The 19890-nt window shown below is 44.2% G+C and overlaps 1 protein-coding gene across 6 annotated transcripts; it reads left to right on the plus strand.

Annotated features, from left to right (window-relative positions):
* The first annotated feature begins 139 nt into the window (after window positions 1-139).
* ADAMTS13 (ADAM metallopeptidase with thrombospondin type 1 motif 13) lies at window positions 140-19339 on the plus strand. Of its 6 annotated transcripts, none has more exons than XM_052668637.1 (30): window positions 154-546; window positions 851-917; window positions 1733-2013; window positions 2211-2352; window positions 2721-2860; window positions 3259-3342; window positions 3430-3554; window positions 3882-4028; window positions 4346-4480; window positions 5026-5176; window positions 5839-5943; window positions 6354-6505; window positions 6617-6680; window positions 7226-7352; window positions 7572-7717; window positions 8582-8702; window positions 9383-9463; window positions 9779-9888; window positions 10321-10456; window positions 12270-12399; window positions 12599-12788; window positions 13500-13617; window positions 13973-14102; window positions 14689-14868; window positions 15427-15631; window positions 15948-16257; window positions 16601-16747; window positions 17215-17391; window positions 17721-17905; window positions 18179-19339. In XM_052668637.1, the coding sequence occupies exons 1-30, from the start codon at window positions 472-474 to the stop codon at window positions 18335-18337; spliced, it is 4320 nt and encodes a 1439-aa protein (XP_052524597.1). In that variant the 5' UTR covers window positions 154-471; the 3' UTR covers window positions 18338-19339. The 6 variants fall into 6 exon arrangements, 5 of the variants coding, with proteins under 5 accessions (XP_052524597.1, XP_052524595.1, XP_052524596.1 ...); XM_052668635.1 differs by having other exon boundaries at window positions 156-546; window positions 9707-9888; window positions 13503-13617; XM_052668636.1 differs by having other exon boundaries at window positions 156-546; window positions 9707-9888; window positions 13524-13617.
* Window positions 19340-19890: the final 551 nt, after the last annotated feature.

The raw sequence follows: 19890 nt of genomic DNA on the forward strand, positions 1-19890 counted from the left end.
GGCGGGCGGGGCGGTTTCACGTGCGGGTCTGTGCGGGCCGGAGCTCCGCTGCGGGGTGCGCGGCCTGCGGGACGTCGCACTGAGTCACAGCTCGCCCGAGGGGCTCCGGCTGGGCTGAGGTTTGGCGAGCAGGAGCGCACGGTTCGACAAGGCAGAGCCCTTTCCCCGCGCAAATCGCTGGTTGTTTATTTGGCTGCTGTAGCTGGCCCGAAGCTGCTGTCGTTGCTGCGCTCTTTGGCTGTAATGAAGTTGCAAATGTTGTGCAAAAGCTCTCCCCCTCCAGCTGTTCCTGTAAATCCTCCCGCAGCAGTTCAATTCCCCCTCGACTGTCCCCCTCTGCAGTCGATCATCTCTCCTGTTTATTTAAACTCGGCATTCTTTGCTTCCGTTCCACGTGATGCCTCAGACCGAACATTTTAATCACCCTTGGGCCAGAGATTGCTCTGCGGTGCTGCTTGCAATCCCTCCAGCATGATCATCAGTCTGACCATCCGAGCTCTCATAATGCTCCCTCTGGGGCTTTGCTGGCCCTCCATCCTCCGAGAGGTAAGCCTGACCTCCAAAAAGCTCTGTTTCCAGGAAGCCTTTTTTTATTTCTAGGAAAAAGAAGAGAAAACACGACGTGTTCTAAGCCAAGATGTATCAGACCTCACTAATCAAGAAGATAAAGCTATTTCCTCTGGGTGGCCGTAGTGCAGCATACGCTTAGTGCAAAATAAAACCATTAGACCTTGGCATCGATGCTTGTTAAATTGTTTGCTGACGTTCCTTCCAGGCTCGTTTCGGTTAAATAATAACCTCGTGTCCATTTGTTTTGCTTAAAAAACATAAAGCTATCCTTCTTTTGCAGAGATTTCTCAGAGCTTTGGATGCAGATGATATTTTCTCTTATTTTGGAACCAGCTCAGCGTCTGATGGTATGCAGAGCTCTTTCCTTCTTGGTTTTGGAACACATTTGTCAGTTTATTCCTAATCCTGTACATTTGATAACACTAAGAACGCTTTTAAACTAACCCTGCTCTGACATGCGTTTAGCATTTCTGAGTCTCATTGCTCAGTGAGGTAATCCAGTCTCAGTGTGTAAGCGATCGAAGAACTGGGCCAGCTTAAGGAGCTATGACAAATCTTTTTCAGCTGTAGTCCTTATTTTCTGTACTGATACTTTCCTACAAGATGAACAGATCTAAGTCATCCGAATGGGAAGGTATGGACTAAGAAAGCTTTAAATACACTTGTTCATATTTTGAAATGCACAGGTGGAGCATTCTAGGTCTGGATCGTTCTGGATAGTTCAGCATAAAGGTACATTTTGAACTGTCGCATTCTTAAAGCAAGGATGCTGTCAATTTGTGAGTTCACCTACTGCTGTTCCCAGCATCTCTGTTCAGTTTGTGGTAATTCTCACTCAGTAATATTTAACGTCTGAGGAAGCAAATTTTTCTCAGCCTTTGCCAAATGAACTGTTCTCATTGACGAGGGAGAGAAGCACAGATCATCCAGGATCCAGTCCCAGAGCTGTTTTCTGTTCCCAGTCTGAGTACCTCACTTTGGAACAGATGAAGAGACAGAAGTTCTTTGCCTATTGACAGAATGACCTCAAAAGGCCATAGCTGTCATTCAGAGAATAATTTTTCCTGAGAAGACAGATCATTACATTTCTTTTATGTATCGTTATTTTTCATAACTCTTTCCCTTGTTCTTTTTGTTTGTTTGTTTGTTTCATGTGTTTCAGTACCTGAGTTTGTTGTTGCTCAGCCGAATTGCCCTTGCAAAGAAGAGCAGATTGGGCTGATATGTCGGATCCAACGCTGCTCCATTAAGGCTTGGGGAGAAGTGTATGCCTTCGAATTTCTAGAGGACCATACCCTTCTTTCCTCTTCCTTTGTGATCAATCAAGTGGTGAACTCTTCCTTTAGCTTAATAAAGCAATTCTCAGGCAACTGCTTTGCAGGTGGAAATCTATTGGCACCTCCTGGGGCTGAGTGTAGAGTCACTTACTGTGAAGGGCAGCTGGTGAGTATGCACTGAGCTTATCAGCTTTTCTGCAAGCATTTACAGCCTTTGCAGGCTTGCAGTTTGAAACCCCAAACATGTGTGAACCATCCATTTAGTAAGTCTGAGCAAAGAAGAAACAGGAAGGATATGGCACTCGGTTCTCCGTTGTAGCAAATGTCTGCAATAACTCAGAGGTGGAATTTCATCTCCTCTAGCAAGGAGTCATTGTTACAGATGAAGAAAAGATTCATATCAGGCCTGTCAAAAGCAAAGATACTGCTCTGCTGAAGGATCTTGGCTTCTCCAGTCCCCACATTCTCTTCAGAAGTGCTGGAACAGGGGCAAAAACAGCAAGAGGTAAGGTGTATGCAGAGGAAGCTCTGGTGGTTCTGCTTTGACAAACTGGCTTCTGGTAGCGAGGTTGTTTGAATGAGGAGAAAGAGGAAGTTTTGCATCTGCAAGTATATGATTTTACTTGATGTATGTTACTCACCTTACGGAGTTGTAAATAGTGCACGTTTTCAATTAGGTGTTATTTTGATAATAAAAACTTGTTATCAAGCATGAAGACATGGTGAAAGAAACCATCCGAAGTGGGAAACTTAGGCAAGTAACCACAGAAATGGTAGCAGAACTATTTTAGTCTTTCAGGAAAAGAGAATGGACTTCTAGAATCTTCTGTGCTGCCTGGCATTTTAAACTCTGCGTCCCTCTTTGTTGCTCAGCAGGGCACTTTGCTTCTCGCCTACGAAAGAGGGCTGATGGAGCTGTCAAACATCTGGAGCTGATGGTTGTAGCAGGTCCTGATGTTTACATGTACCACCAAGAGGACACGGAGCGATATATTCTTGCCAACCTGAACATTGTGAGTGTAGCTTTCTGTTTGGATTGCTGTTCCAGTGTGAGATCTCCCACTGTTGCTAACAGATTCAGTTCTGTGAGTGTTCTTTCTGAGGTGTTTGTGGTTCTCTACTCCTATTAGAGGGCATTGCTTACTTGTAGGGAATTCCTCCGTGTCTCTTTGGGAGCAAGCTTACCCTTGTAGAAGGAGCTGCATGAGTAAAAGTGAATGTTAGAAGATCTTCATTCCATTACTGATCTAATTCCATGCGTAATATCAGGCAAAAGTTTATGTATGTCACTTCCTGTTTTTGTGTTTGTCATTATAATTACCAGATGTGTTACCTTTGTAGTGAGTACACCCCTCTAAATGGGAACAGGTATTGAGAGTCACTTTATGGAATCCTTTCCATCACTTGACAGGGGGCAGAACTGCTGCGAGACGCCTCACTGGGTGCTCATTTCAGGGTTCATTTGATGCAAATGCTTGTTTTGAGGGAGCCAGAGGTAAGCAGGGAGGATTCTGCCCGAGTGTTGTCTGGGGTGGGTTGTTAAAACCTGTATGCAGTGTGCAAATGGGTGCTTTAACTGTAGGTGAATGTGAACATCACAACAAACATCACCTCCTCGCTGATCAGTGTTTGTGAGTGGAGCAAGAAGGTCAACCCCCAGAATGACTCTGATCCCCAGCATGCTGACATTGTCCTGTATGTGACCAGGTACTGTAATTCCCCTGTTCTGTCAGAGGCTGGAAGTCAGGCTACTGCTGTCCAGTCACCAACACAGTGACACTGATCTGCACAGAGCCTTTGAAAATGGGTTCATTCTTCTATTTGGAGCTGATTCTCCAGTCCTTAGTGTAGGCTGGCATTCATGGGACTCTACTCCTACCATCCTGCCCCAGAGAGTTCTGTATTTGCAGGAAAAATGCTAGCTAGCAAAGTTAGGTCAGGAAGGTGCAAATAAGTTCTTTTATAGATCTAGTCCCGACTTTATTGGTTGCAGTGGTTATTTGCTTTTTCTTCTGGATGTCTCCCTTACTTTAGGTTTGACCTGGAGTTACCTGATGGGAACAAGGAGCTACGTGGAGTGACTCAGTTAGGTGGGGTCTGCTCCTCCTCCTGGAGCTGCGTCATTACCCAGGACACTGGCTTTGACTTGGGAGTCACCATAGCCCATGAGATTGGGCACAGGTCAGTAGGAAAGCCCCAGAGCAGCACAGTGTGTTTTGTTCAGGGGAGAACACTCCCTGTTTTAAAGGATTCAGGAGAAAGAAAAAGATCTCTTGTCACAACATGGGCTTTCCTATAGAATATTTAAAACTCTTGTAAAGATTTCCTTGCATTTCTGCAAGTTCTGGGACAATTATAAGCTTTTATGACAACTGTAGTAGGAAAGGCTCTGAAGAGGGAGCTTGGCCCTTGCTTAGATAGTTAGAGATAACAGAGGTGCTGCAGGAACACGAAACCTCTGGGTTCCTTCTCAGAGCACAGTGTTTTTTCTGTTACAGTCTTGGCATCCCCCATGATGGCGAGGGGAATCAGTGCAGCAGCAGTGGTTACATCATGGGTTCAGCAGGTAACCATAACAGCATTGACCTCGTCTGGTCACAGTGTAGCCGAGAAGAATTCCTGGCCTTTGTCAGGTAAGGGAATGGTGGAGTTTGGTGTGCATGTATGGGAGCACCTCCCTGTGCTGCCAGCTTAGGAAGGAACAGGGAAGTACAAGGAATAAAGCAAAACTTTCTTGGAAAATGAGGAACTGTGATGCACTTGCTTGCTTGTTTCTTATCACTTGAGGCTGTCGCTGAGGTTAAACCCAGTCTTTTATTCAAGTAGCTGGAAATTACTTTGGTTAGTGACTAACAGACCTGGGCTGTCTTGAACTCCTCAGACACTTTTTCAGCTTGGAAATGTTATTTAAAACGCCAGAAAATCTAGGTTTAAACGTTGTGGACTGTGAGCTGTCTGGTAGAACAAGCATGGATTTTTGTTTTAACTTCAGCAATGGAGAACTGTGAGCATCTCCAGGCAGCTGCTGCAGCTAAATCTATCACAGCCCACAGTAAGCATGTGTTGTCTGGGAAAGCAACAGCCAACTCCCAGAATGAAACTCAGCACAAGTTTGCAAACATGTCATTGTCCTTACTATGCACAGCTGGGAAAGTGATATTTTTTATGTCTGTATCAGCACAGGCCAAACAAACTGCTTAAATGACCTGCCGGACATGGAAGGCAGCATCCCTGGATGGAAGCCTGGCTTGTACTATGGAGCAGATGAGCAATGTAAAATAGCCTTTGGGAGTGTTGCAACCGCCTGCACCTTTGCTGACAGCAATGTTGTAGGTAGAAAGTTTGTGTGTCTTGTTGGGGGCACTTGGGAAATGTTCTGGAGTTAGCATTCAGGAGAAGAGGGCCAGGGACGTTGTTATTATGAAGGGATTGAAGGTGCTTTTCTGCTGCAGATTGTTTTGGCAAAAAGCAAACCTTAAAAGGCTTTTAAAATGCTTTTCTTCTCTCCATCGTTGCTTTTGTCTACATAAGGCTCCTTTAAGTTTTACACAGTACCCAGAACCTTCTGTCCACACTGGGTTTGGTAGTGCTGGTACTGGCTGTGCTACTCAGGTGAGTTTTGGGTTCTGTCTTGGGAAGTGATTGTTTGCTGGATCTCTTCAGCTTCCCTGCAGTTGTGCAAGTCTACATGGCTGAGAAATGCAGCATGGCTCACAGCTGCCATCTGGACACGTTTTGTTAATGAGGAAGCACTAATTTGCGTGAAACTTTAACTGCTTTAGTTTGATCCTCTTCTAGCATTACAGCTGGTATTGCTGGTCATTTGAGGTGCACACAACTTTTCACTAATAGCAGGAGAAATTAAGGGACCTGCTTGCCTTTTTGGATAACTGTGGGGTAACCAAACATCTGGGACGTGCACTGAGCAGCTTTTGGGACTGCAGTGTTGATGAGTTACCTCTTGACCTCCTTGTTTCTCTCGTCACACCAGGATATATGTAAAGCTCTCTCATGCCATGTACAACCAGGAGACAAATCCAGCTGTACCCGACTTCTTGTTCCTCTCTTGGATGGTACTGAGTGTGGCATCAATAAGGTAAGGAGGCTGCTGATGCTTGAGTAATCAAAAATGGATGTGGGTGCTGTGGATTTGCTCTCTCTCGGCCAAGAAGCTAAGGCCATGAAGCTGGTACCAGCTGATCTTGGTGTTTCCACACTGTCTGTATCTCTGGAGTTGCTTTGTAGTCCCATAGTCTGATAACAGCTCTTCTCTAAGGCTTTGCTTTCTACTTGAAATGACATATCAGCTTCTTTTTTTTTTTTTTTTTGTAACTCCAACCTCATGTTAGACTACAATTAAGAATGGGACTCTTGTGACGAAGTGCCTCATTCATCTCTGTGACAGACTGGCCTGCCTAACGACGGAGATTTATGTCGTGCTTGTAGATGCCAGAGCTGCTGGGTTCATGAGGTGCTGCTGCCAATTTTGTGTATTCTTGGTCTTAGTGGTGCTCCAAGGGACAGTGCAGCTCTCTGAAGGAACTAAATCCCATGGCTGTAGTCCATGGGCAGTGGTCCAGCTGGAGCCCCTTGTCCTCCTGCTCCCGCAGCTGTGGAGGTGGAGTTCGGATACGGCAGCGGTTCTGCAATAATCCCAGGTAAGAGGTGTGGACCTTGCAAAGGCTTTTGGCCCTTTCAGAGCCAAGGAGTCTGAGCTTTGCTTGGTGTGAGCCTGCTGCTGTAGAAGAGTCTTTTCCTGTCATTTTCAGGCCTGCTTTTGGAGGGAAGGAGTGCCAGGGTGCCAGCCTTCAAGCAGAGATGTGCAGTACTCAGGTTTGGCAGCTGATTGCATCTTCTGAGCTGTTCTCTTAATGCTGCTTGACCCTTTGAAAGCTGTGTGGATTGGGACTGTACTTTTTACAGCCAGTTGCTGTGGGAAGGAGAACTAAAATCTGGCATACTGCTTCCCTCTGTCTGATGTATTTGTTCCACTGTGCCTGAAGATAACAGCATTATTTATTAATCACATTGTTCACATGTAAGGAAGCATTTCTCTCTACACCTTTATAGTAGGACAGGCACTGGGAAAATAGAGACTCATTTAATGCTAATTTTCTTTGGAAGGACTTTTTTACATTGGTCCTATTTTCCTTTTTTTTTTTTTTTTTTTTTTTTAATAAGCAGCAAAGAGCATCATCTGAATGCAATTCTTTGCATATCCTGCAGCCTCGCTTTAAAGTGGTGCTCTTTATTTGTAGTCATTCTACTGTTTTACTTATCAGCCACTGCTTTCTGCCCCTAGCTAGTGGGTGAAATGCTGCTTAAGATTCTGTGCTTGGTAATTTTTCACTGTCTATACAATTCTCTCTGGGTTGTAGGCCTGTCCGATGACCCAGCTTGACTTTATGGCTGAACAGTGTGCAGCAACAGATTTAAAGCCACTGTATCTCACTGTAGGAGTGCCAGCCTTTTACACCTGGACTTCTGCTGTTGGCTTTGCCAAAGGTAAGAAAAGGCTGAGAAACCCTGGTTTCTTTGTGCAGTAAAACATTCATGAGCCTTACTGTGTTTTTGAATCAAAAGGCCATTTCAGTGATGCTTTTAGATTCCAGTGAAACTTAGATACTGTCTTTGACAGATTCTTTTTAACTTCTTCTTACTGTTTGATGGTTGTACGTCCTCCTGAGAGGGTAACTACTTGCTCCTCATGCCTGCCTCCTCCAGGGGACACGCAGTGCAAGCACATGTGCAAGGCAACTGAAGATGCATTCATGGTAAGCCGTGAGGACAGTTTCATAGATGGAACCAGGTGTGAGCCCGATAACTCTGACGATGGGACTTTCCATCTGTGTGTAGCGGGAAGCTGCAGAGTAAGTGACTGAGGAATCCAGGGGAGGCTCTGATGTATTCTGTGCTAAAGGAATCAGTTGAGTAGGATCTCACACCGAGTCCTTTCCAAAATAGGAGAATTTTGTTATTAGATTACTGGACGTCGTTTTGTCACTGGATCCAATGCTCTCTAGATAAAGTACTTCACTAATTTCACAGTATTATTCCCCCATTGTGTGTATCCCAGTAACTCCTCAGTGCTGACTGTGTTGTTCCTTCACATTCCTGAGGTATACTTGTTAATTTCCCCCCCACTGCCCAGGTTCTCCTGGTGTTGAGAGCTTTGTCATGTATTTCCAGCTAATGAACAGCAGAGGGCACAGGCATAATCTATTCTGATATCTGCTGCTTCATTGGCAATAGTGATAAATATGTGTGTTATGGCAGCTTCCAAAGCCTCTAGCATAAATTCAGCAGTTGCACGTGTTTTGCTGCTAAGCCTGCTGAGATCCTCCTGCAGCACTGTGTGAATTTCTCTTGTTCATGGGAATGAGGATAAAATCTCTGCTCTGAGCTCTGTGGGATTGAGGGCCAGGCTGAAGCATGTGAGCTGGGTGTGGATTTGGGGTTTAGGTCACAGGAGAAATCTTTCTGGGCTGCTTCTTATGGGAAAGAAGATGTCACACAATTAATGAAACTTTTTTGTGCTCTTAGCTAAGACTTTCCAATCCCTGGTTTTGTATGCTGCTGTACAAATGCAGACCCAGGTGTAAAATGTAACTGTGCCTTAAATTCAAAATTACAGATGAAAAAGAAAGCTTGAGAAATTCAGGTAACGTTGCTTTCACTTGCTTGCTTTCTTCTCAGAATTAGGCCAGTTTTAAGAGGCATTCCTTTTTGCTCAGGCATTCGGGTGTGATGGCCAAATGGACTCCAAGAAGGCAATGGACTCTTGCTGGGTGTGTGGGGGTGATAATACCACCTGCATGGAAGTGAGTGGATCTTACACAGAAGGAAAAGCTAAAGGTGTGTAGTCCTCAGCCCTAGTGCTACCTGTAGGAGATGCAGAGCATATTAGGGGTTCTTACCTTTCTTTCTGACCTCCCTTTCTGTTTTGCTTGCTCTTATTTTATGGAGCGTATGGTAATGGAGTTTGGGTAGCCAACAGAGAAGGCAGCTGAGGTCTGTAACAGGGGTATAGCTGTTGTGGGAGCATGGTGACTTCTTTTCACAGTTCTTCTCTGGGTAGGGACAAGAAATGCAGCCATTTGGAAGTCCTGCATGTTTATGGGGTCTGAGAGCTCTGTCAGGTGCTGCCTGAGAGCACAAACATCCATTAGAGAACTGGCTTGGCTCTTTTAGTATCACACAGACATATCAACATATAAACATAGGAAGAACAAAAGAAAGCTGAGAACAGAACAGAAAATTCAGTTGTTGGCTCTTTCCATCATTACCATTGTGTTCAAGCTGGTAGAGCTAAGATCACTATGAATTTAAGTGGCCTTTGATGTTGTGTCCTTATTTAATGAGTATTGCCTATATAACCCCTGCCTGCAATGAGTCCTGTTGCTGCCTACAAGGCTTGTCCTCCAAGAAATATTTTGCTAATAAGGCAAAGCTGGATTGATCTGTAATCCTCTGCCTTTTTCAAACAGATACAGGAGGGGATCATGACCATATGTTCTTTCTTTCCACCTTTTCAGAGTATGTTACGTTTTTGTCCCTGCCTTATAATGCCACCTTAGTCCGTGTTATCAATCAGAGACCACTCTTCACACATTTGGGTGAGTTGAATGACAAGGAGAGGTGGGGGTACAGGCAGAGCTCAAACAAGTTTGTGAAAGCAAGCAGACAGGATCCATGAGGGAAGTTCTGGGTTATGCAGTTTGTTTGTTTGTGGGATGCTCTCTTTTGGAATATCTGATTTAAATCAAAGTGGTTTCTAGCAAATGAGCAACCTGTGGCTGCCAGCACTGAGGGACTCTGCACCAAATCTCTTAACCTCACTGCAACCTTTGTTCTTCTAGCTGTGAAGGTAAAAGGTGAATACGTGGTTGCTGGAAAGGGAAAAATCTCGTTGAATGTCTCCTATCCCTCAGTTCTGGAGGACAGACAGATTGAATACAAAGTGTTTCTCACCAAGGACAACCTGCCAAGCCTGGAGGAAATCCATGTGGATGGGCCAACACAAGAAGAAATTGAAATACAGGTAAATATACAGCAGAGTTGGAAAGGGACTGTTCAGAACTGGCCATACTGAGTTTGTGTGGCTCTGTTGAGTGCAGTCAAGAGAGATGCAGTGGGCTTTGTGCCCGAGACTGCTGGAGTTGGAGTTCAGTAAGAGCAATGGTCATCTTCCCAGGTAATGCTGAGGGTGTGCTTCCTGCAGGCTTTCTGCAGCTCTAGGGAATGGCCATGTGTGAGAAAAGGCATACCAGGTCAAACCTGTTGCTTGGCTTAATCTTTTTTTTTTCACTGCCTAGTGCACAGATTTCACTCTTACTGTACCTTGGAAGAACTGGTTGTTGTAGCATTGAGGATCAGGACTGGATAAGAATGAAGGACTATCTTCTCTCATGTCTCTCCTGAGAAAGGATTGTGAGTTGATTTGTGTACTGACCACCACCTTTTCTTTCATCAGGTTTATAGGAGATATGCAAAAGAATATGGCGATGCCACCAACCCAGACATCACCTTCAGCTACTTTGTGCCAAAAGAGAATCTGACATACAGGTGGATTCCTCAGCAGGGGCCGTGTTCAGTGACCTGCGGAGGAGGTGAGGCAGCAGTCTTTGCTTCTTATGAACGTCTGGATAGGCTTTTAATTTGGCTGGCTGATAATCACCCAGTTCTTCAGAAATGAGTGTGACTTATCAGTGTGAAACACTTACTTAGAAGTTATTCAATGGCTGAAATTAAATGTAAAGCAAATTACTGACAGTGAACTAGAGCTGCCAGTGCCAAAGCGAGTCGAGGAAAAGAGTAGTACAGGATTTGAATTGAATTAGCAGATTGGCAAATGAGCTGAATCATCCAAATGGTATTGAAAATGTTTGATTCAGAAGAGGATTTTTAGGTTGGTTTTGGCCTACCTTCTGGTTTTAAAACTGAATAATTCTCTCAGATTTTTCAAAGTTACTGAAGACTGTAATTTGGAGATGGTTGAACATCAAACGTTTGAGACCACAGTGGTATCTGGTGTCAAGTTAAAACCTCAGGACTAATTATACAGCTTCCTTCTTAGAAGTCTATTCCTGTGTCATGGCTAATCCTTTCTGTCTCCCTGTAGAAGTCATAACACAGATTGTAACAGAACACTCTGGTAGACAGTTTGACATCTTCCTTACCACACCCTACAGGTGACACTGGCAAATTTCTCAAGACATTTGTGACAAGAATTTAGTAAATACATTAATGATCACTTAAGGAAGTCATTCTTTAAGACTAATTATGCCTGGACTGTTTATCCTGCAGATTCTGTAGGTGAAGTGATTGCTGAATTAGAGAACTCAAAATGCTGTCATGTGTGAAGTCCTCCCAGCTAATGTGGTAACAAACAGGAAAATGAGAAAGCTGAGACTTTAAGGAGCAGAAAACATTGAGAAACCAAGAGAAAATTGTGTCTTGGGAGCTGAAAGCTGAATTCAGGCCCTCCTCATCAATAAACATTAGAATCGTAGGATCACCAAGGTTGGAAAAGACCTCTGAGATCATCCATCCAACCATCCACCTATCACCAATGATTCTCACATTATTTCAAAACCAGGAGGGTAGTGAGAAGATAACCTTGCTGTCTGGTTCCTGACATTTTCTTCATAAGTCGTGTTCTTTGGGATGCAGGAATGCCTTGTGGGTGGCTCATTCACTGCAATGGAGGCTCTTTGCAGTTTATCCATTAAGCTTTGTACTGTAATGTCTTTCCACAAATCTGGGACAAGTTTATTTTAAATTGGGCATCTTTTTTATGTTTAGAACTGTTAAAAATCTTGTTTATGGGAGTAGGTTATGAATATTCTATGACTTGCATGCCACAGGCACTGAAAGCCTGCAGTTTCTCTGTCCCAAAACCAGAACTATCCCTCGTCTGGTTTTGGGTATTGATGATCACACATGGGCAGTGTGATGGTATGACACGATTAGTTCTACAGAAAGTCCAGTGGCTGACTGCTAGGGTTTCTTTTCAGCAACCTTTCCTTCATCAATCATACATCAAGATCATTAGAAGTAATTGGATCAAATTATGATTGATAACCTTGTTGTTGCAAACAGCCAGTGCAAGCAGTCTTTCAATTTTGGTAGTGGATTATCCATCCAACTTCTCATCTTCTGAGATGGTTGTCTTGGAAAGTCACTGGAAGATTCTTGAGGAAAAGTTAGATCAGAAATATGAGTTGTATAGGAAGTCTATATACATCAGAATATATGCATCATATATATACATCAGAAATATGAGTTGTATAGGAAGTCTACTCCCCAATATACAGTTTCTTTTTCTTACGCAGATAATTTGGTTAAAGTGAAATTACAGGATCTGCCTAGAATAGAGGTAAACTGCTTGTAAATTCCCTTCCTTTGACTTTCACATCCAAGGTACACGACGGGTGAACCATGTGTGCTTTGATCCGACGAAGAATGAAATAACAGAAAATCAGCTGTGTCTGGAACTCCCACAACCCCTTCCAGGGTATGAACCCTGTGCTGTGGAACCATGCCCATACAGGTCAGTGCTCCTGGAAGCTAAGCTGAATTCTCACTGTGCAAGGACTTGAATTTCCAGCAGCCATCCTCTGTCACATCCAGAGCAGGCTCTTGAAATAGAGAAGCTGAATACTTCGACCCTTTTCTGCAACAAATGTCACGAGGAATAAACCTCTATGATTCAGATGAGAAATAAGGTGATACAATTACTTCCCATTTAGGTGGAAGATATCGCAGACAGATGAATGTTCTGCTGTCTGTGGAAGCGGTGTTGCCCAGCAGAATTTGACCTGTGTTCAGTTTCATAACGGATCAGAGACTGTTGTGGATGACAGCTTATGTTCTGCACAAGAAAAACCACTCTCTGTTGTGCCGTGTGTGGTTAATGTCTGCCCTTTGGGATGGGACAAAGTGAGTTTATTAGCTTGGCATTCAGGTGACCCTTTGCACTTGTGATCCACACGAGGGTGTCAGTTAGAAGGAACCACTTAATTAGTGGAGTCTGGGAGGGTGGTTTACCCAAAGGAAATTTGTCCAATTAAAGGTTAATTTTGTGACTTTAGATAGCTCTGTCCCTCTTAATTTATGCTGCTGGATTCCACAGTTATTAGCAGTGGTTTGTTTATGGCAGCTGTGGACTACATTCCTTCTTTGTTTCTCCTCAGCCCCCCCTCCCCCCCCAAAAAAAAATAATCAGAAACTCAAACAACCTTTGTTGCACTGACAAATACATCACTGCCAAACAGAGAGGTTCTGATATGGGAGGGAAGATTGCCAACAGGGAAGAGGGCTTCTCAGCAGTGGATCACAGATCCAAATCCATTCTGGAGAACCACTGCCAGTTTACAGAGGGCAAGAGACTGCTTTAGGCATCTCTCTTCAGACTCAGGTATCTCTATTCAGCCTCAAGTAGTGTGAATTAGGTTGGTTTTGGGCTGTTGGGTGTCTTTAGCTATTCTTGGTGCTTAAACTTGTATGGTCTGCAAAAATAGAAAAAGGGCTTAAATGTGCCTCTGAATATATTGTGGATTTGATCTGGAGGTATCCCCTGCCTTCATTAGGTCAGGACCTCTGGGAAAACAGGTGTCAATGTCAGCCTGGTTCTTTTTGCTCTGTTCTGAGGAGGAAGACATGGATTTGTTTCAGGCTGCAGAGTCACCTGGACGTATCCAACTGGAAAACCAGAGTGTTTATGTCTGGAGCCCTCTGGCTGGAGAGTGTTCGGTGTCCTGTGGTGGAGGTGAGATCCTTCAGTGCTGCAAGAAAATGTTACCTGGGTGTACGTGTGAGCTCAGAACCTAAGAACCCCAGGGAGCTGATCATTTCCTCCCTGCAGATCAGTGTGCATGCGTAGCTGTGATCACAATTGTTTTTGTATCTCAAAAAGAGACAAGGAGGCTTGGCATCAAATCGGAAATGGGTGCTACTGCTGTCAGCCAGAGTTGGGGAAACGGGTGGGATGAGTATGCCAGGACAGTTCTCTTGTGTCACAGACAAAGATATGAGTGACACTACTTTTGTCACTATGTGCTTATTTTCAAACCTTGCATGTATGCCATGCAGTAGGGTGTTTTTTTCTTTTTCCCTTTTTCTAGGTCAGACTCAGATACAGTATGCCTGTGTGGCTTTTAACACCAAAGAAAAAACCCAAGAAGAAAACTGTCATCCAGTAGCAAAGCCAGAGAGCAGGTTGGAAGACTGCAATCTCAGTCCCTGCCCACCAAGGTAAAGCAGTTACCAGGAGACAGTGAGCTAGTGAGAGGTTTTTCCTTCTTCTGTGTATGCCCAGTGACGTGGCTTGAGCTACTCTGGGGATATAATTTTCTTCTTCTCTGCTTTGAAAGCAGAGATTGCCCTGGCCAGACAGCTCCAAAAACAGTAGCAGCGATCCATTCTTATCAAACTCAGAGGGTTTTCTGGATTGGTAAATTCTCAATAAGAACTAAGTGAAGTCTTTGGAGTTGGAGTCCACAGCAAATCTGGAAACTTCTTGGTCCTTTTTTACTCTGAGAAAGTGGGAACAAATCTGTAACTGCAAAATGTGGTGAGATATGTGCCAGCTTCAATAAAGTAGCTGATATTAAACACTCTAAGAATCTGGAATAGCTGCTCTGAGAACTAAAGGAAACTGATTGCACTTTTCTTAGGAACTACAGCAATGCAGACCGTCATCAGTGAGGTGACTGGTATCTCTCAAGTGTGTATGTTTGCATTAACAGAATCCCAGGTGTACTTTGATAGAATTGGATTCCAATTCCAGGGAAGATGGGTGAGAGCTGGAGATACTCACTGGTGGCTGTGTTGTTCCCAGGTGGCATTACAAAATGGGCTCGTGCAGTGTAAGCTGTGGAGGAGGCGTGATGCAGAAGGTCCTCTACTGTGCAAGGGAAACCAGAGAGAAGGAAGAAGAGATTGTGGCAGACAGTCAGTGTGATGGTTTGCCTCGTCCAGAGGAGCAGGAGCTGTGTAACTTGGAGCCATGCCCCCCAAGGTCAAAATGGTCATATGGGCCACACGAGCACTTGTCTGTACATGTGTGTGGTGTGATCTAGGCTATGGCTTAGGATTGTAAAATAGGGACTGGAAAGCTACTGGTGTCTGAGTTGTTTTTTTCTTTGCTTGCTACAGGATGCCAGTCCCAGTAAGAACCAACCCTAAGTTGGTTTCTGATCTGGCCGTTCAGAGTGGTGTGCATTTTGGAGGGAGATAAGATTACTTTTGCTGCTAAGCCTGTGTGTGTCACCCTGAGGGAAATTGTGATGGACGTGCAGTAAGACCCAGTTTGGAGTCTGTGTGTTCCCTGTAAAATATGAGTGCCCTTCCTTTGGACCCAACACCAAACCTAATTCAGAATGTCTCACCTTGTTTCAGAGGCTGCCTTGTTAGTACTTAGGCAGCAAAATGTGTGAGGTGGATGGGTGAAGAAAGCTGCTGAGAAGTAGAAAGGAGAGAAGGATGAGGGAGTTGCATTACATTCTGTATGGTGAGAAACAGTAGAGGGTAGGGTTTCATCCTTAACTTGATTTTTCTCCTCCTTGTCCTTTGTCAGATGGAAGGTAACCCCAGGTGGCCCCTGTTCCTCCAGCTGTGGGCTTGGCTTATCTGTTCAGCTGGTCACCTGTGTGCAGATTCAGCAAGGCAAAGAGATTTTGCTGGAGCAGCATTCATGTCCTGAGTCAGAGAAGCCCCTTACCACCATTCCCTGTGTCATCCGAATGTGTTCTTATGAATGGAGCTTCAGTGAATGGACAGAGGTATCACATTTTTCCAGCTGTGTAATAGTGACCTCGGGCATGTTTTCTTCTCAAATGCAGATCTCCTTGGATTTTTGGGGGGGAGCAGTCCTGTGGTTCAAAGTTATAGTTTAGAGGGTCCCTTGGGAGGTGGGCCAGCTTCATTATTTCCATCTTACAGACGATGAAACTAAAGAACTGAAAAGTCAAGTTGTAGAACAGCATCAGTGAACAAAAGATCAGAACTCTGGATCGTGCTTGAGCAAGGCAGTGTTATTGATTTCCGAATACTAGCTGAAATGCGTGCATAAAGACCTATGGATTTCTTACTCTGCAGTGTTCAACTTCATGTGGAAATGGTGTTCAGACGCGGCACGATTTCTGCCTCAACCGGCTAACTCATAAGCACGTGAGCCCCATCTTCTGCAGGCACTTCCCCAAGGCCATTGTGCTGCGTGGCTGCTCTGCAGGGCCCTGTCCTGAGCAGGGCATGGACACCAGGCTGCATGGAGCAGAACTGCAGGCAGTGACACCAGCCGTGCATCTGATGAGTACTGCAAATGCTGAGGGGGCAAGATACAAAGGCCTGATTCTTCCTTCATCTGCTCTGCCAGCTGTCCCTCAGGAATGGATGGAGACCAGTGAAGGTGAGGAGAAAACTACCAAAAGGTACAGATGGGTGCTAACTGCTTATGATGGGGTTCCAGTGACCCTATGGGCATACAGAGACAGGAGCACAGAAGGGAATGCTCCTGCTTCAAGGCGACAGCATGCCATGAACTCTCCATGCTGTCTAAGCCAGGAACAATGACAGCCTTCTGTTGGCTTCCCAAGGCTCTCCTGACTTGGGACTCTTTAGCCAGCAGGCTCCTCCTGTGCTTTACTCAGAAGATGGACATACTTGGTGCTCATCTCTTCACAGTGCCATGAGAAGAATGAGTGCGGTGTTTTAACAGCTGGATGTGTTTCTCATCTGTCTCTGTTGCACAGGCATCTGTGGAAAGCTCTTCCTTAATACCAGTGGGATCATCAACATGATGGGTGTAGGGAGCAGTGACTGCACTGTTGCTATTGGACGTCCTCTAGGAGAGGAGATCACGATCAACGTTCTGGAGAGCTCCCTCAACTGCAGTGCAGGTGCTGCCCAGGGCTAAGTGGGAACTAGCTTGGATTGCTGGGAAATGTGCACCTCATTTTCCTGCATGCTTTTGGTGCCCTGAGTAGTTCTTGCTATCTTGGATGGAGCCTGCATAATCTCTGAAACCATTTTTTCAGTTTCACAAAGTCTTTGCCAGATAAGATTCACTTAAAATGATATCTTTCCTCTCCATGCATGATGATTTCTTATTTGTTCTGCTGGTAGGTATGGGATTCAAGTACCTTATGGGGTTAAAGAAGCTTCCTACTTTGGCCTGTTACAAACTCTGCAATGTATACCCTCTTGTTGGAATCAGTACAGATAGATTAGTTAACTGTTTCATGAGATAGGGACAAGACACAGAAATTATTTGATTTGATCCATGCAATACGGGAGGCTGAACGGCATTCAGACCTGTCTCACTTAAAGTAGAAGTGTTTCTAGCCCCTGTGCTCATCCATTCCAGGTGAGGTTGTGCTGTTTTCCGGACGAATGATGTGGCAGATGGGCTGCAGGAAGCTGATTTTGTCTCTGATAAATTCCAGAACAAATACATTGATTGTGAAACAGCGTGTTCTGCTGCCAGGAAATGGGGTCGTTCTTCAGTACAACAGCAGAAATGCAACCAAAAGATATCACCAAGGTACTTCACTGGAAGCTTCACTATTGCTTTAGATTCAAGGGACCCGTGGCAGAGTTCCACAGGTCATGTCTGTCTATGGAAGTCTATTAAAGCCTTGCTCCGTCTCTAAGAGCTAATTAGCTCCTCTTCAAGGAATGTTGGAATGGATATTGTTTGTGGACTACCTTTCTGTTTTAAAGGCAAGCTCCCTGCAGGTGTTTACTGATGCTTGGAGTTTCCCGGATGAAAATCCTTAGAGAGTGTTTTCCGTCTGCATTTGATTTAAACATCTTTTTCCTAGAGATACTGGACACTTCCACTAAATCATTTTCTCTTCTGCTCCCTATCAGAATGTGACAAGCAGCTGTTTGGTCCCCGTGGTGAAATAGTGAATCCTACTCAATCACCTGGTCAAAAACAAGAGGTGGTGTGTCGGACCTTCATCAATGTGGCTCCTCAGCATCACATAGCTATCCGAGGCCTCTATGTTGACCTGAGCCATCAGAGCAACCAAACAAACTTTAATTACATCCTGGTGAGTTGGAAACCTAGAAGAGGTGGTTTAGATGGGTGAGGACCCAACTGCTCACAAGAGATTTCCATCCAGGTGCCGAGTTTAAAGCCCAGGAGGGTCAGACTGTTGTGTAAATGTAGGTGTGAGTGAGCAATGTTGAATTCTACCATATTTTGCTCTAACATTTGAATAGGGCAGCTTTTGCCCTGAGTAACCAATTGGCAAGACCCCAGTTTTGTGGGTACTCGAGATATAGGCTGCTGTGATATAATGGTTTGGTCTTTCCTCGTGCAGATCCGTGATGTAAGCACCATGAAGACAACGGTGTTCCGTGGGAAACAGCAATTCTTCTGGCAATCAACAGGAAGCCAAGCTGAAATTGAATTTCATGAAAACGTTAAGGATCACCAAACCAGTTTCTGGGCTGAATATCATGCTGCTGAACCCAAATAAAAGGGATCAGGGCTACTCCACTGAGAAAGACTGCTCCAGTTAATCACTGCTGCCTGTTCACTGCTTGATGTCACACACATCATTTAACCTTTTACAGCTGTTTCCCCATCTACTGAGTAAGAACAGTTTGCTGGCTCCGTTGGGATCTCCGTTAATACTTAGAAAGTTTATGCAAAAGCATGTAACCACCAAATAGTTCACAAATAGTTCTAATGCAGATTTTCTACGTTAATTGGCATTAATGCATCTCACTTGTCTGAAATTCGTGACTTGGACACTGAAGTCTCAAGGTCCTGCTTCTGTTTATATGCTGTGACTTTTTAGGACTCATTCCGTTTCTCAGTGGCTTAGAAACCTCTCTATACCACAGGTAGTTATGATGATGATTTAACAGTGAAGTTTACTCTCCTGCAGTGTAAATGCCCATTGAAAATGAAGCCTATTGAAATTCTGGAAGATGTAAAAGAAGGCAAAGATGTGTAAGAAGATGAATCCTCCTGAGTCCTAGCAGCTAGAGAAGTGTATGAGGGCAAGACTCTTTGCCCAGAAGGGTAGTGCAGCACTAGGGAAAGTCACCTAAAAAGCTGATGGAATCTCCATCATGGAGTATTTTCAGGACTTTGCTAACCAGTGGGCCTGGTTAACTAGAATAATTGGCCTGCTCAAGTACTGGTGATAATTGGCTTTGCATGGGAGGAGTAAATGACATCCAGAGGTCCCTCCTCAGCCACCACATCTACGATTCTGCTTTTACAGATCTAACAGTGCTGCTAGTACTTCTTCTCTGTGGGAAATTGAAATAATCCTGTCTCTTAGTGATGGGTTTGATGCCCGGAGATATTTCTTCAGATAATAACAGTAGCTGTGCTAATGATCTACTTGTATCTGCATCCCACAGGAACTGTGTCAAGAGAGGCTGTTGAAACTGTGTGATATGAGTCGTAACAGGAAGATGTGCTTTAGAGCAGCAACAAATATTCACTCAAGATTGACTTTAAATATATATTTAAATATATATATTTAAATACATATTTAAAGTTCTTTTTATTTAATGTTTTTAACCTTTCAACAGTTCTCTACTTTGGTACCAATCTATTGTCCCATCAACGTCCCAATATCCTACAAGAGAGGCCTTTTCCAAACCTGGAGCCTGGCTGGACATACCTGCCTCTACACTTCATGACAGATGCAATAAATTGTTCTGCTTGGGCAATTTTAATGCTACCTATGCTTTCTTTTCATTGAATTCTCTGATGTCTTTTTACAACCATAAAATCTTATTTTCTTCTGTCTTCTTAGTGATTATTTTTTCTAGTTCTGACTGGATTTGTTTGGTTTTTTTGCTTGCCAGCCTTCAAATTTAGGTTCCATTCCTGGAAGAGCTTGAAAGTAGATTCTTTAAGCAAGATCCTTGAGGAGCTGAATATATCAGCTGTTCCACTGCAGTGTGTGGGTGATACAGGCAGTGGGCCTTTATTTCCTGCCTAACCAGAGACGTAACAGTAACAGAAAAAAAAAAAATCCTTTTGTTAATTCTTTTTTTGTAACCTTTT

The sequence above is a fragment of the Tympanuchus pallidicinctus genome, unplaced genomic scaffold (assembly GCF_026119805.1).
Source record: "Tympanuchus pallidicinctus isolate F22 unplaced genomic scaffold, pur_lepc_1.0 scaffold8, whole genome shotgun sequence".
Taxonomy (NCBI): domain Eukaryota; kingdom Metazoa; phylum Chordata; class Aves; order Galliformes; family Phasianidae; genus Tympanuchus; species Tympanuchus pallidicinctus.